The sequence below is a fragment of the Brassica rapa genome, chromosome A07, assembly GCF_000309985.2.
Source record: "Brassica rapa cultivar Chiifu-401-42 chromosome A07, CAAS_Brap_v3.01, whole genome shotgun sequence".
In the NCBI taxonomy this organism is placed as follows: Eukaryota; Viridiplantae; Streptophyta; class Magnoliopsida; order Brassicales; family Brassicaceae; genus Brassica; species Brassica rapa.
This window is the reverse complement of record NC_024801.2, coordinates 9,879,200-9,895,666: the sequence shown is the minus strand read 5'-3', so window position 1 is coordinate 9,895,666 and position 16,467 is coordinate 9,879,200. Positions and strand designations below refer to the sequence as shown.

General features: G+C 37.0%; 2 protein-coding genes across 2 annotated transcripts; one reads left to right on the top strand and one right to left on the bottom strand.

Annotated features, from left to right (window-relative positions):
- The first annotated feature begins 10,087 nt into the window (after window positions 1–10,087).
- On the top strand, window positions 10,088–10,675 carry LOC103828767 (ethylene-responsive transcription factor ERF095). Its single transcript, XM_009104401.3, has one exon. It carries the CDS (start codon window positions 10,140–10,142, stop codon window positions 10,554–10,556), a length of 417 nt encoding a protein of 138 aa, XP_009102649.1. The 5' UTR covers window positions 10,088–10,139; the 3' UTR covers window positions 10,557–10,675.
- Window positions 10,676–11,974: 1,299 nt separating this feature from the next.
- LOC103828766 (ethylene-responsive transcription factor ERF098) lies at window positions 11,975–12,655 on the bottom strand. Its single transcript, XM_009104400.3, has one exon. It carries the CDS (start codon window positions 12,576–12,578, stop codon window positions 12,159–12,161), a length of 420 nt encoding a protein of 139 aa, XP_009102648.1. The 5' UTR covers window positions 12,579–12,655; the 3' UTR covers window positions 11,975–12,158.
- Between the last annotated feature and the right edge of the window lie 3,812 nt (window positions 12,656–16,467).

The window sequence follows — 16,467 nt, the reverse complement described above, 5'->3', positions numbered from 1 at the left end:
GGTTTTGAATCAATAGTGGCTCTGATACCAATTATTGAATCAAACACTTAATCTCAAACTCAAACTCTTTTATTATAACTCACTCAATGCTTTAGAAAATAACTCAAAACTAAAGCTCTCTCAACTCACAAGTTATGCAACACTCTTGCATATCCTTATATATAAACTCAAGTTCCTAAACTCATTAGGAAACTACTCTTATAGATAACTCTAACTTATTACTTTCCTAATCTCATAAGAAAGTGGTAGCTTGTTTCCTAAGCTACTTCAAGTTCACTTCAACAAAAACATATCGAATTTTAAAAATACGTTGGTTTATATGAGAAGACAACACGATAGAATACTATAGTTGTATTAAATTGAAAAAAAATAAAAATATATATGAGGGGCTTTTGTAAAACCACGCATTAGCCAAATGATATTTGGTTGGGTTAAGAGAATCGTTTCCGTCTTGGAATGCTTTATTCAAAAAGGTGTAATAGCATTACGTTTTGATGTATAGGTTGGTCCGATTTTCTTTCTACACTATTTGAGTTTTATTCTTTTCAATTGTTTTTTTTTTATACATTTGATTCTCTTTTTCCTAACTCTTTTGATGCACTATTGTGGAAATGAATGAATGTAGAGTTGCTTAAACTATTTAAAGCTGTGCGTCCGAGTGTTAGTTAAATGCATTATCGTTTTTGTTTCAATGCGGTCAACGTAACAATTATCATCATTCAACACCAATTTAATCACTTTTGATATGTGTTACAAAAAAAATCATTGTTGCTATATTCTTTTTTTTGAGATAATTTTTTTTAGGCCAAAAAATGATAATTATGTCTTATTAGGCTAATCTCATATACTTTATGTCCTATTAGACTAAATATTTTCAAAATGGTAATAGTGCCATTAATTTCAATTAACAATTAATAAAACAATTGTTTAAAATTGAAATATAATTTTTAACTAAAATAATTATAAAAATATTAAACCCCCCCCCCCCCCCAAAGCCTAAAGTATGAAGGTTTTTTTCTCAAATGGATCGATCAATCCCATAAGAAACCATTCGATCTGAACCGGTCGATCTTCGTAAATATATCCAGAACAACGATAAAATATGTGGAGCATATGCTGATCGACCAAGCCCAGGTCAGTCGATCGCAGAAGCTCAATCCCACTTCGATTGATCAGTCGCGTCTTCTGGATCGATCGATCTCGTGCCCATGTAAGTCTTCCCAATCGATTTCATGGTTTTCGTCGGTTAAATCCGGTTTGATTCCGACTTTATTTGAACCGAACAAACATGAGCTAAACTCTTAAAACTCGATTTCTAATCAATCAAACCCTTTTTTCTCTTCTCTTTGAAGAACAAAGGGGAGAAGAAGATGACGTGAGAAAAAGTTTCCAAATCGATATTTTAATTTTTTTTTTAATTTAAAAACAGATTTTATAAATCACGATTTTTTTAATGATTTAATAAATTTAAGAAAATTGAATATTTCCAAATATTGTCTTCCTGTATTTTTGGAACTGATTATCCTTATCCATAGAATATGTTTTGTAATATGTAGAACACAGTAAACATGTTTAAAATTGATTTCTACTAGTTTTAGATTTATAGTAATGTGTGGATTCTGATTTCTGCAGATTTTCGATTTATAGCAATGTGTAGATTCCAGATTCTACAGATTTTAGAACGATAAGTTAAGCGTGAAATGTGTTTTTCAAATATTTTTATATTATAATTATTTACGTAGATCACGTATTCTAAACATATTAGATTCAATGAAAAAAGTGGATTACATTTTCTACTATGTAGAATGTCAATTCTACTTTTTGTAGAACAAAATATAAAATTATGATTTAAACATTTTCAGAATTGGAAAAAATACCAATATGTTGTTGATATAGGTATTTCATCAGTAGTTACTATTTTTTTTTTTTAAAATTATTTATAAAACTATTTATTTGATTTATTTTGGAAAATACTAAAAAATATTAGAGGAAAATATGGTACAAAAAAGAAATTTGCCTAATAGAACATAATTATTATTTTGTGGCCTAAAAAAACAATTTCTCCTTTTTTTTAACTGGAAATAAGACTATATCGGATGAACCATTCAACCAATAAATTAACCATATAAAGAATGGTTATGACGTTAATTTTATTTCCCCAAATGATGAATTGATTGTCTGTTAAGTCATTTATTAGGAAATTCTACTTCAGATGTTTCTGATATAAAAATATCAAACACATTCATATATTACAGTGAAAAAACCAAAAAAAAATTGCAGCACAAAAGCCAAAAGCTCTCTAGCTCAGTTCCCTATGTCGAACCCGTGGGATTTAAGCCGCCTCGCTTCCGCCTCGCCTCCGTCGTCTTCTTCCACCGGTGATAAGAGAAATCTCATCCCCCCCGACCCGCCTGACCCGACCCCTACCCTTTCCTTAGAGCTATTCCCCGTCCTCTCCCCTACCACCTCCTCTAAGCGCCTCAACCGAACTAGAGGTTCAGTTCTCTCGACTGAATCTTCTCCCTTCTCTCACTCTAACCAAACTGCCCAACAGCCCTCTGTTGCTGGCCCTTCACTTACTGCTGACACTGAAATGGAGTTGGAAATTGTCTCTGGCTCTGTTCCAAGTCCCAGATCTGAAACTACTGTTGCTGGATCTGTAACAGATGCTCACTCCAACTCTACTGTGAATCTTACTGTCTTGCCACCCAAGACTAGCTCTCCTTTGCAAACCAACAAAGCCATCTCACCTACTCACTTATCCACTGCCAACTCGTCCAACCACCACCATTCAAATGCGACAGATACAAATCGTGTATCTGCCACTTTACCTCCAAACCCTGTAACCGCTGAACCCAATCCCGCCTCAGCACCTACTCAATCTGGTACTCAACCCAAGGCCCATTCCTTTCCAACTCTTGTTGAAAAAATCCGTAGGTTTGAAGATAAATCCTTGAAACGATTAGCACCTGCTACCACCTCAGCTACAGGTAGACCAACGGTACTAATCCCTGATGAAGTCTTTCAGAAAGGAGCCGCATTGCACAAGGACTTCATTGTTTGTATTTTCAATGGTCGACCTCCGCCCTACAGTCAAATCCAAAGTGTGTTAAACCACATGTGGGGCAAAGGTACTAGACTGGAAATACATAACAACCCGGCCTCCCGCAGTCTCCTAGTTCGCATCACTAGTGACTACTTGAAGGAAAAAATATTGGAAAAAGGCTACTGGTATGTAGGAGATTCGATGTTCCATACCGAGCAGTGGACATCAACTCACTCAACTAAATCTCCCTCCTTCAAGTCGATCCAGATATGGGCTCACTTAACTGGCATTCCACTGGATCTTAGGCATCAGGATGGGCTCAGTTTGGTAGCAGGTCTTGTTGGTGAACCTAAGGAAACGGATGATTTCACAAAAAACCTTGTTAGTCTCTCCCTCTCACATGCTAAGGTTGAAGTGGATTTAACCAAGGCCTTACCTGACGTTGTTGAATTCACTCGGCAATCAGGGGAGGTTGTTGAAGTCACTGTCTCCTACCCTTGGCTTCCTCCAACCTGTTCCCATTGCAAGGAGATGGGTCATATAGCCAAAAACTGCCTCCTAATCCCTTTACCACAAAAAAACCCTCCAATCATTCCTCCTTCCAAAACTCCATCCAAGACTTCTACCTCCAAAACACCAGCCAAAAATCCCTCAAAAACACCATCTGTTCCTTATTATCGCCCAAAAACCATCCCAATAAAAGTTACTGGAGATGCAACTGGAGTGAATTCTCCTGGCTTTACTCCCTTGGCTCCCTTTGCAGACCCACTCTCTCCATCTCTAACCGTTCCTCCACCAACGTTACCCTCTACCTCTTCCTCCCCCGCTGAACTAGACCCACCTCTTTCCTTAAATAATACTGTCCTGGCCTCTCCTCCCAAATTTACCTCACCCTCTAAACCTTCCAGATTTACTAAGATAAAAACCCTGGCAACCTTATCCCCTATCACCTCTCCCTTAACAAAGCAACCCTCTCTTAATATCCCTAGTCCTACTTACCAACCTTCACTGAAGAGGTCTCGTTCTGACCCATCTTTGTCCCCACCTAATTCTCTTAGCCTTTTAACCTCTTCTTTAAAACCACCTATTTACCCTTTAACCTCTAACCATTTCTCCCTTTTGGCCTTTTTGGACTCCTCTCAACCTACGAGAGAGTCTGCTCCCCCTTCTTAATGTGTACTAAGATATTTTTTTGGAATGTCCGAGGACTAAATGTCCCGGCCAAGCATACCCCTTTTTGTGATTGGCTTCAAACTCATAACCCTTCATTCGGTATCCTATTAGAAACCCATATTAAAGATCAGAATGTTATCTCTCTCTTGGATAAACTTTGTCGTGGATGGAAGTTTGCAACTAACCATGCCTCCGACGAGGATGGTAGAATAGTCGTTATTTGGAAAGATGATGTCCGTGTCAGGATACTGCATCAATCAAGGCAAACTCTTACCTGTGAAGTCACGCTCCCAGCTACCCCTCCCTTCAACTTCACGGCAGTTTATGCCTCAAACTTAAGAGCAGAGAGGATTGATCTGTGGGTGGAGCTCCTGTACATTTGGCAATCTCATCAGCTACACCTGCAGCTTTGGATCCTTGGAGGTGACTTCAATGAGATTCTTAACCCTTCGGAACACTCCCTCTCTGAAGTAAGTGTCACTACTCCACAGATGCAAGAATTTAAAGATTGTTTGATGCAGATGGAAGTCTTTGATCTTCGCTTCCAAGGACCGCTGTACTCTTGGAGTAACCACTGCCCTGAGAGCCCAATAGCCAAAAAGCTAGACCGTCTGCTAGTAAACTCCAACGTCATCTCTCTCTTCCCCAACTGTTCTGCGACATTCCACCCTCCTCTCTTCTCTGACCATAGCCCTTGTGTTCTAGACCTAGCTCACCCCCTCCCCCTTGCTGGTACCAAACCCTTCCGTTTCTTCAATTACCTCACCCGCCACCCCTCTTATCACCAACTGGTAAATGAGACATGGAGTCTGACCGGAAGCTTGGCACTTAATCTCACTAAACTGAGCTGGAAGCAAAAGAGTGTAAAGGGAGTGTTAAAACAACTGAATAGAGAAAATTACTCTAATATTCAAGTGAGAGTTTTAGAAGCTAACAGTTTGTTACAGTCTGTGCAGGTGCAAGCTCTCAACGATCCTTCCACTACTACCTTTGAAGAAGAACGACGAGTGCATGAGAACTGGGTGTTCTTGAGGGACATTGAAGAAAGTTACTTCAGGCAGAAATCGAGGATCAACTGGCTGTTAGAAGGGGATCAGAATACTGCCTATTTCTTTAGGATTTTCCAGACTCGGTGCAGCTACAACTCCATTCGTTCGTTTGTTCTGACGTCAGGAGTTATCCTCTCGGACCCACACCTGATGAGCCTTCACGCTATATCGTATTTTCGCAACATTCTAGGTCCTGATGTTCTGGTTGTGCCGCAGCTCCACTCCTCTCCAGCTTGGTTTGGGTTGCTTTTATCTTTTACTCCTCCTTCAGCACTGCTGCCTGCCCTTACTGCCTTGCCGACTTATGAAGAGATTACCACCCTCATGTTTAAGCTGAACCCAAATAAGGCTCCTGGCCCTGATGGTCTAACCTCAGCATTCTACAAGTCTTCTTGGAGCTTCCTCGGTCAGGAAGTTGTAGAGGCGGTATCGCATTTCTTCCGTCACTCTTTCATGCCGTCTTCCACCAACTCATCTATTCTGACCCTTGTCCCAAAATTTCCTGGAGCATCCCTTATCTCTGAGTACCGACCAGTCAGCTGTCTTAATACCTTGTACAAAGTAGTCGCAAGACTACTAGTCAGGCGTCTTAAGCCCATCCTCCCTACTCTGATTGTTCCAAACCAAACAGCGTTCGTAAAAGATAGACTGATTGTGGAAAACACTACCTTGGCGGGGGAACTTGTGAATGGATACCATAGGAGACAGGGACCGAAAAGAATCACCATTAAGGTGGATATAGCAAAGGCTTTTGACACAATCTCCTGGGAGTTTCTCTTCAACTGCCTTCACGGATTACACCTGCCTCCTCTCCTCATTGACTGGCTGAAAGCATGCGTGTGTTCCACAAACTTCACTGTTGGGTATAATGGGATGGTTCATGGATACTTCAAAGGGAGCCGTGGACTGCGTCAAGGAGATCCCCTTTCCCCGTATTTGTTTGTTATTGCAATGAATGTCCTCTCCGTTATGCTCAACCGTGCAGCCTCAGAGCTAAAGATCAAATATCACCAGAGATGTTCCTCTTCAAGACTCACCCATTTATGTTTCGCGGATGACCTTCTGATCTTTACTGACGGATCTATAGACTCTGTACAGAATGTCCTCCAGGTCCTAAAGGAATTTGAGCTTCGTTCTGGTCTTGCGGTTAGTATACAAAAGAGCTCCTTCTTTGCGTCTGGCCTATCTCAGCAGGAATTGGACACCATCAAAGCTTCTACAGGCATGCCGAATGGGATCCTACCTGTCTGTTATCTTGGAGTCCCGTTGTGCACAAAGAAGCTCACACTAGCTAACTGCGAGATCCTGATACAGCAAGTAAAAGCTAAGTTTAACTCCTGGACGGTCAAGACACTCTCCTTTGCGGGACGGCTACTCTTAATTAAAACGGTTATTGCTGGGATCACAAACTTTTGGTGTTCAAACTTTCTGCTTCCTAAGACTTGCATTGCGCGAATCAACTCTCTATGTGGCATGTTCTTATGGAAAGGATCTATTGAAGGGCATCACACTGCAAAAGTATCATGGGAAGTGGTTACTAGGAGCAAAGACGCTGGAGGACTAGGAATCAAGGACTTAGGCGCTTGGAATCGGGCCTGCTGTATCAAGTTAATTTGGATGCTGTTCTTTCAAGGTGGGTCAGTGTGGGTGGTTTGGTTCACTTCAGAGGTGCTACAAGGTTCGCTATCTAACTACTGGACTGTGAAAACCAGTGTTAATAATTCTTGGCTAGCAAATAAACTAATCAAGATGCGTGGAGAAGTGTATACCTGGATCAAAATGCGTGTAGGCAATGGAGCAACTTGTCGCTTCTGGACAGACCACTGGTCCCCCTTTGGATCATTACAAGACTACTTCTCACAAGACAGGGCTTCAAGACAGGATATCCCCCTTGATGTTACTCTATCAGATCTCTATAGGTCTGAAACCTGGGTACTTCCAAGAGCTCGATCTGAAGCGATGGTACAGGTGCAAACATTCCTAACAACACTGGTGCTGCACAAAGGGATGGAGGACAGCTATGAGTGGATTGTCAATGGAGTGAGGTCTAAGAGATATAAAACTGCACAGATATATTGGGAGATTAAAGGAGCAGAAGCACAGGTACCTTGGGTGAGTGTGGTATGGACTAAAGGAGGAATCCCAAAGCACAATTTTCTGGCTTGGCTGTTTATGTTGAACAGATGTCCTACACGCGATCTTCTTCTGGCTTGGGGGCTGCCTGTTGATGGTACCTGCTTGCTCTGTAACTTGGGGCCAGAATCTAGAGACCATCTGTATTTCCAGTGCCCTTACTCCTATAGAATCTGGTCGGAGATTTCTCGGAGGTGCTCGACTACGCCCTCCCGATCATGGCAGGATACGGTAACTCAAATGTTGGCTTTATCAGGGAACAGACATGCCAAGCGCCTCATCTTATTATGCTGGCAGGCTGTGATCTACCTATTATGGCGAGAGAGAAATCAACGATTGCACAATCAGCGCTTTCTCACAGAGAATGAGATCATCGCTTCCTTGAATCGACTGATAAAGGACAGAATCCTCAGCTTCCGTTCCTCGTCGCCTTCGCTCTCATCCTTCCTCATGCAGAGATGGCTTATAACGGAGGTGATAAACACCATGGACCATTCATAAGGACCCTTCGACTTCCTGGAAAGCAAACTTCACCAAATTATCCTTTTAACTACCTGATCTTAATTATGGGTTTTGACTAAGTACGGATTTAATTGTGGGATTAACTATAGCAATATGCTTGTAAAACATTTTATTCTTCTTCTATAATATATGCCTTAAGTAAAAAAAAAAGATCGCTAAGTTTATTTCTTTTTTTAAACAGAGATCGATTATTAGATCTGAAGGTTATTGAAATATCTGGAATCATTTCGAATTCTAAACTAAACCATTTCAAACATACTATCAAATTTATAGACTATGTTTCCAGCCATAGGTTATCATGGAATTTTCGCTGTATTATTTTGCCTCATTTAACTCAGGGCTGGTTTCGCTGTATAATTAAAACAAATTAGGAATTGTAGTAAAAATGTAAACAACGTCAAGACATAAAATGGAAGAAGTTTTATTCTTGTTTAGTTTTGTCTGTTTTCTAGAGTGAGCAATATCCACACACTCCATACAAGGCCAAACTAAATGTCTTGTTTGGTCTAAAGTCTAAGGCTTGAAAAGAGTGGCCACTTGACAAGGAACAAAAATCTAACTTTGGTAAAAGGAAGAATAAAAACACAAAGTGGGAAAACGGCCAATCAAAAGATAGGATAGGCAAGTGAAGCAATGTGATCATCGCTGATCAATGTGGAAGAATAAACGAATCATTGATGTTTTTAAGTTTCTTGACACTTGGAAGTTTGGAAAAACAAAACGTTCGTTGGCGTTTTCAAACGCCGCATCTTCTAATTACCTAGCTCTACAATGCTCTATGCCTATATATATATATATATATATACGAGCAAAATCCATTGAAATTTTAGTCTATCATCACAATATGATCCATCAATTCCAACTCTTCGTGAATTTAGGACTTGTCATCTTATACATAATGTGGTATGGGAGTTTTCAACTCGTAACCACAAAAGCTAAACGGATTTTAAATCTTTCTGTTTCACACTTACACTTGTTACAGAATTTTAAGTGTGACTAAAGTTATCAGAATCTAATATAGTCAACATAAAATTAACAAATAATATGTCTAATTAAATAGTTGAAGATTCTTTTAGCCCAAAACTGACAGTATGGAGTTTCAAGAATCTACCTACTTACTGGGAGAAGTTTGTAAGGGAGTTTCAAGAATCTCATGCCTAGTTGGCTAAGATGATCTTTGTGTCACTCTTTTGCCATCTATGATTTTGGCTTTCCATGTTTTTATTCTTGTTTTGCCATGGAAGTATGTATAAATAGGTTTACTCTTTTGTATCCACCTGACATTTCGTTAATATGATATCAACGTTCATAGCACAAAAAAAAAGTTTGTAAGGGACAATGCTTTGGGAGACCCATGAGCTTCATACCTTCCACTCGCAAAAGAGGATTTCAAAGTTATCCACCAAAATTAAATTTTAGCGATAGATACTTTTACTAGATGATTAAATCATATATTGTAAAAAGGTAAAGTACTCATGCTAAAATGGTAGAAAACTCATGGTTTAATTCTGTAGAAGACTAACCTTATTATAAGGTTGTGTTAAAAAGGAGATTATGTAAGGGTACGTCATTGCTTTTAAATAATAGTTAAAAATGTAAAAAACATATATATATTATACTACGGGTTTAGATATAGTTATGTTTTAGTATGTTTCATTTTGATAAGATTCATACCTTTCTATACATTTGGTGATGGTCAAACTGAAATTAAAAAAAAAACTAGAATCATCAACACGTGTGGTCAGAGTTGGCACGTGAACATTAAATGAAAAAAATAAACAAATGTGACCGGAAAAAAGTGAGAGGCTGAAATCAATCTTGGTCCGTTGTCACAAAATACTTTTTCTTCAATTTAGCCGTCACCTTGACCATCTAGATTCAATGGACTTCACTCGCAATTTAAATATTTTTGTTATAGCCCCTCATGTTATCAGAAACTATACTGGACGCAGCTCTGCCCCAAAAGTTTTATTTGTTTGACAACCTTAATAATTTAATTTACTATGACAATAGCACGTACATATTTTAATGATACAGTTTACCCCCATAATTGAACTTTTTATTTACTAATAGGAGGCTTTTGACCACTGACCACCCGCACGTGTTTTAAAATAAAATCCAATTGATTCTCAATAGTCACGTTACCTCCACGTATAAATTATCGACTACCATCAAACACATGTACATGCAAACAAATATAACTTAAAACTAAACTTATGGAACACAGAGCTTCTAACACGAATCAGGTGAAATACAGAGGTGTACGAAAGCGTCCATGGGGGAAATATGCTGCGGAGATACGTGACTCGGCTAACCACGGAGCTCGTGTCTGGCTCGGGACGTTTAACACAGGGGAAGATGCGGCTCGGGCCTACGATAGAGCCGCTTTTTCTATGAGAGGCCACAAGGCCATTCTCAATTTCCCTCATGAGTACCCAATGATGAGGGATGGTCCAAGTGGTGGTGGCGAGAATGCGGTGGCTTCTTCGTCGTCAGAGTTTAGTGAAAGAGACGGTGGTGGCGGGAAGGAAGTGATTGAGTTTGAGTATTTAGACGATAGTTTGTTGGAAGAGCTTCTAGAGTGTGGAGAGAGTTATAACCAGGATGTTTGGTATAACGCAACTGTTAATTAGATCAATTTTTTTTTTTTTTTAGATCAATTTGTCACTTCTTTTGTTTTCTTCTTCCCAATGTCTTAATACTATATTCACTTACTCACATTAATATATCCAAATAAGTAACAGTTTTATCATATGTTTGGACTTTGGATAATATAGAGATTTTATATGCTGGGATGGTGAATATTATCATCTCGATTCACACAATAGTAATATTGTAGTTTGACAAATAATAAAAACAGTGGCGGAGCCACATAGAACAAGGTGGGGGCCATTGAACCCAACAAAATTTAAGAAATTAGTGTAAGTTATTAATCCCAATCCATATGCCCCCACTGTAAATATTTTAGTTTAGTGTAGATGCCCCCAACAATATTATTCTCTGCCTCCGCCACTGAATAAAAAGCAAATCCAATTTTGTTTGCTTTTTATTATTCATCTATAATATGATTTTGTTTTACCAACTTAAATAAAATTTGGCCCACTTTACTAGGTAGATCATCATTGTGTATTTTTTTGTTAATTGTTAGTTGGTTTAACTTAAGCGACTACATATCGCCATCTGGACTCACCACATTAATATAAACTACAATATTACTATTGTGTGAATTGAGATGATAATACGTAGTCACTATCAGTAATTCATGATAGTGAATTGAACTTATATTTATTTATTTTTTTTCAAAAATCGATATTCTGAATATTTAAAACAGTATAAGAATGCTGATTTAAGATAACTACAAAAATATACCAATTCATAATTTTTCAAATCAAGAAGCAACTTTGAATATTAACCTTGCTTTTTAGTAGAATTTCTTCCTTGATGACGTTGTCACGTTAAACTTATTTTGTTTGTGAACTAGATTCTCATATGCATGGTCCATGCTGTATTGGTGTACTATCTAACTATTTCTGGACCTTCATTAGATCACTCACTCATCCATTGACTATTTCACTATTCTCAAAAGATTTGATAATTGAGTATGTGTATCAACAATTCATGTTTTTTTCTTCATTTACACAGCACGAACTTTTATTTTTCTGTTGGTAGTATCTATACTGAACCAAATCAAACAAATGAAAACGTAGAGATTTCTCAAAATGCGTTACAAAAAGGTAATTACACTCTCATGATATAGTTAGTCAAATAAAATTCTTTCAATTCTAGTATCTCATCACGTTAATCCCGCTAATTAAATAATTACGAAAAACTAATGGACCATTTTGTGTTTAAGGGAAGGATATGTTCTTTGAAAGGTATTAATCAATGCTTCATATAGGATTACTGTACCTAATCTGTCTACAAATTATATAAAGTAATACGATAGGGCCGTCAATATTATTGAAATATATCATATAATATTAACTGCATGTAAATCTCATTAGAGAACAATATCCCCTACAAATTAAGGGACGTAATAAGCTAGTGCATATACTTTAAACATCTAATAATCATATTTCATGGAAACGCAAAATACATCTTATCTTACAATTTATGACCGTATAGCACGTTATCAAAATTCCAAAATAAGTAATAAGTAAGCACATACATGCACATAATACACGTAGCTAAGCTGCTAAGCCACCAGAGCGCCACATGAAATAAAGAAAACAAAACTAACGTTTCTTCCCTTCCTCTGAATCAAGAAGTTCTTCAAGAACTCTACCGTCCAAATACTCAAACTCAAAAACTTCCCTTTGATTTTGTCGACTCACGCCCGTGGAAGTTGAACCCGAAGATGATGAAGAAGAAGAGGAATAAGGAGGGCGAAGCGCATAGTCGTCCATGCGCGAATAATACTCATTAGGGAAGTTAAGTATAGCTAGATGACCTCTAAGGTTGAAGGCGGCTCTGTCATACGCCCGTGCAGCATCCTCAGCGGTCTCAAATGTCCCGAGCCAAAGACGGGCACCGTTCCTTGATGGGTCTCGAATCTCTGCTGCAAATTTGCCCCACGGCCTCCTCCGTACGCCTCGGAAGCGAGCTTGCTTGTCATCTTGTGGTTGGCTGTTGCTCCTCCTATTTGGTCCCTCCATAAAACTTGTCCTAAGTAGTCTCTGGTAGTTCAAGTTGGTTGCTTTGAAGAGTTGGGTGAGAAATGTGTTTAGTAAAGAGATCTATGGATGATTCATTGTATGTGTATATTTATATACAAGACTGGATATTCGCCTAGTCAGAATCGACGTTCGTTTTCATGTGGCTTGACGATTCTTGGGGTTGACTGTTCTTTCCTTTTATACCCTTTTATTATTAATTTGCTTGTTTTCCTATTTTATGGATTAATAATAAAGTGTTGTTTTCCGGGAAGGTTCCGTCTGCTGGACGGATCCATATTTGGTTGTTCTTGATACATTTGATTTCTTTTATGTAACTGATATTTAGTTAGTCTTGGAAGAAACTCATGTAGAAATACCCGTAGTTATGTACTATAGATGGTCCAAACTATAGGATAATGAAAATCTTCACAATAGCTAGCTAGGTTTAATAGGTTCGCGAACATCGAGATTCTGAGTCCATAGTATACAGATTATTTTAACCAAAGTAAGTACCATATATACCGAAGCCCGTAAGTCGTACGCATTCAATGACGACTGGCGAGATTTCTTTAACGAGTTATGCAATAAAAAAATATAATGAATAAATTAAATGACAATCTTTATCCCTATAAGAAAATTTTAAACTAAAATTTTGATTAATGTCAAAAGAAGCTAACATTTTCTTGAACATATAACAAATGTACAGCGCAAATTCTTGCAAATATACACAACAATATATGTTCGAATTTATGCTTTTATACTAATTTAATGCTTTAAAACAAATGTAACCAATATGGTTTTAAGCTATAATTTGCTACAAGTTTGATAGAGACCATAAAAAAAATTAGAAATATTTGCAGTAGAAAGAAACTTTAATTAACATTTTAAGAGATAAAAATAAGGTGAACGAGTTTTTATTGCTACAAAACTACATATTATTAAATTAATTTTTGATGGTTTAATAGTTGTACGAAATATTTTAATGCTAAAATCATAAGTTTGTTTCGGATTCAAAACTATTAAACTAAATATTTAACGTAATCTCTCAAATTAATTTTATTTAATGGATTAGTTTATCTGTCTGCAGCAATGGTAAGATTTTTAACCAAATTTAGTTGGGAATTTTAACATTAAAAATCCAAAATCCAATAAAATATGTAAAAGTTAACAATTTCAAATTGCAAATTAGTACTTCAAACTGATTATGAAAATAGATGAGCTAGATTTGCATAAGAAATCGGGTTCGGTTCAGATTCAAAAAGCATGTAATTTAGAAAACAGTATCAGATTGTATTATATGTAACATGGATTTTAAATCAATCTAGTTCATCTATTTGAACAATATTTTTGAAGTGTGAATTTTATAATTTCGAGTCATTAAATTTTTACATAATTTTATTATATTTTTAATTTTAATGCTAAAGTTTTTCAACTAAATTTGGTTTGGATAAAAACTCTTAGACTAAATATTTACCCTCAGCGATTTGTTTTACAAGTATTGCAGATAGAGTGTTTAATCCATTAAAATAAAGTTAGATTGGAAGTTTTTATGTTATTTCTGTAGATTAGAAGTTTTTATACAAATAAACTTAGTTTGAAGTTAGCATTAAAAATCTTTATATGAAATACTATGGAGTTTGGGAAATAAAATTTTCATTTCTACAGATTATTATATAAAATAAAAAAATTTCTATGATTTTGAAGATTAGCTTGTATTTCAGCTAATATATTTTTACACTATTTAAAAAGAAAACAAACACTACAAGAAAAAACAAGGCTAACAACAGCTTAATTTGTCGTTAACGGTGATCGTTGTAAACTGGTGGACGCAAGAGATCATTTGATAGTGAATTCGTCATAACACTTAGAAGAATCAATTTCGTCGTAAATGTCATGTGCCGATTCATTGTAAGGTAGACATATATTTACGAGTTAATGTTTCGTCGTAAAAGGGATATAAATATTCACCGTAAAGGTAAATATCGTATTAATTTGTTCATTTTGTAAATATAATATTTACGACGAATAAACAACACATATTGCTGTTATGTCATCGTTAAAATTTAAATAAAAACATAGGACTTGTTAAATCGTCGTAAATGTTACACAAACTAACAACAACTGCCTTGTTAATTCGTCGTAATAGTTATGAGGAATTAACATCTCTAGGCTAGTTAATTTTTCGTAAGTCTAACTAGAAAATTATATCGATTCATGTGTACTTTTTTTAAAAAATATATATTATGATTTTATTAATATTAAAATAATTTTTATAATATTTAAATTAAAAATAAATTTAAAACAAAAAAATAAAATTATTTGAAATTATATTACAAAGCCAAAAATAATTATGAAAATAAAAAATAGCTAACTAATGGTTGAGGTTGATGTCATAGAAGAGCTCCGAGCTGGTGATGTCGGTTTTTCACTCAAAATCCGCCTCCTCTTCTGTGGAGAGGTCTGGTGGATCTTAAATTTTGAAGTTGTGGTGCTCAAGCTCAAACATATATTGCATCTCCAGGTTTCCAATGGTGAAGTCAAGAAGACCCTCCACAGATTCTAAGCAAGCTTTGTCATTATCAAACTAGCCTGGATCTTAAAGGTTTCCTCATATCGTCTCTGCGAATTAGATTATGTTTCGCTAGGGACATTGTTTACAGATCCTATTACAATCAACTATCCTTATTACGGAAAACCTTGAAAATGAAAAAAAAAATTAAGACTAGATGAAAATTAATAAATAATATAGATAGAAAAAAATTGCATTTTACCTCTTTGAAAATCTTGTCCCCCTCTTGTGTGGACAATCGGATGGACAACCCATTCAGAGACTGTTGCGTCAGCTAGGTCTAACGTGATGCAACAGTCTAACGTTCTTTGATTTGGGAAACGGCATGCACATGGTTGTGGATCTTTTTAGGCCTACGATTCACAAAAGCTTCGGTCTGTGTCTTGTGTGTAGCCTCGAACAGCCGGGGAAAGAGATGGTAGTTCTCCTTTAATTTCTTTGCAGCCTAAAAATATATTAAAAGTTAAATTAATTGAAGTAAGAATCTGATTAAGAACAAAATCCACTTAAATCACTTGCAATCTGTAAACAGACACCAGTGTGGTGTGTGTCTGGACGGATGTCTGAGGCATTGGAAAATGTCCATCCGGACCTCTCATCATACAGGAAATGGAGCACTGTGCTACCACTCGGATCGAGTGGGTGGGGGTGGCCCAGTAGCGGATGAGGCAATCCCATACCTCTTTCGTGATGAATGTGGGTTTCGCGTCATCGCCTTTTTACTGCCAAACAAACTTTCAGTAAGAGATGGTGTATGCTAAGGGTGGTGTCTTCGCGTTTATCATTAAAGGCCGACGGACTGCCATTTTTTCTTGGAAGAAAATTAAGATTAAAATTATCTCTTGTTAGGAAAATAGATTTAAATTAATTTTTAAAAAATAACTTACTGCAAAAGATTTAAACCACATCGTTCTAATGTGCTTGAGTGTCAGACTCCAATTGGAATGAGGCTCGACAAAGTAGTCTTTGATGGACACGGAAACGCTCCGGCCACTCTATCGTCGACTCCAAACCTACAAAAGAAGAGAAATATAAGAAATTACACAAATTATTAATAAATTGTATACAGTTAAAAAATATACCAGAAAGTGACTGGCATTTGTTCGGGGTTCAATACATCTAAATCTCCTTCTTTGACCTTGATTCATCGGTTTTCCTCCGATCGATCATTTCTTATGCTCGTGGTTTTGATTATTCCGTCAAAATCGAGCTTTATCGTCATCAAAAATGGTTACCCTTCGTCAATCTTTGCGTCGAGGTGTTCGTATCTCTACTCAAGCGACGAAGACGACGAATCCGGCCCGACGAGCTGATCGACGA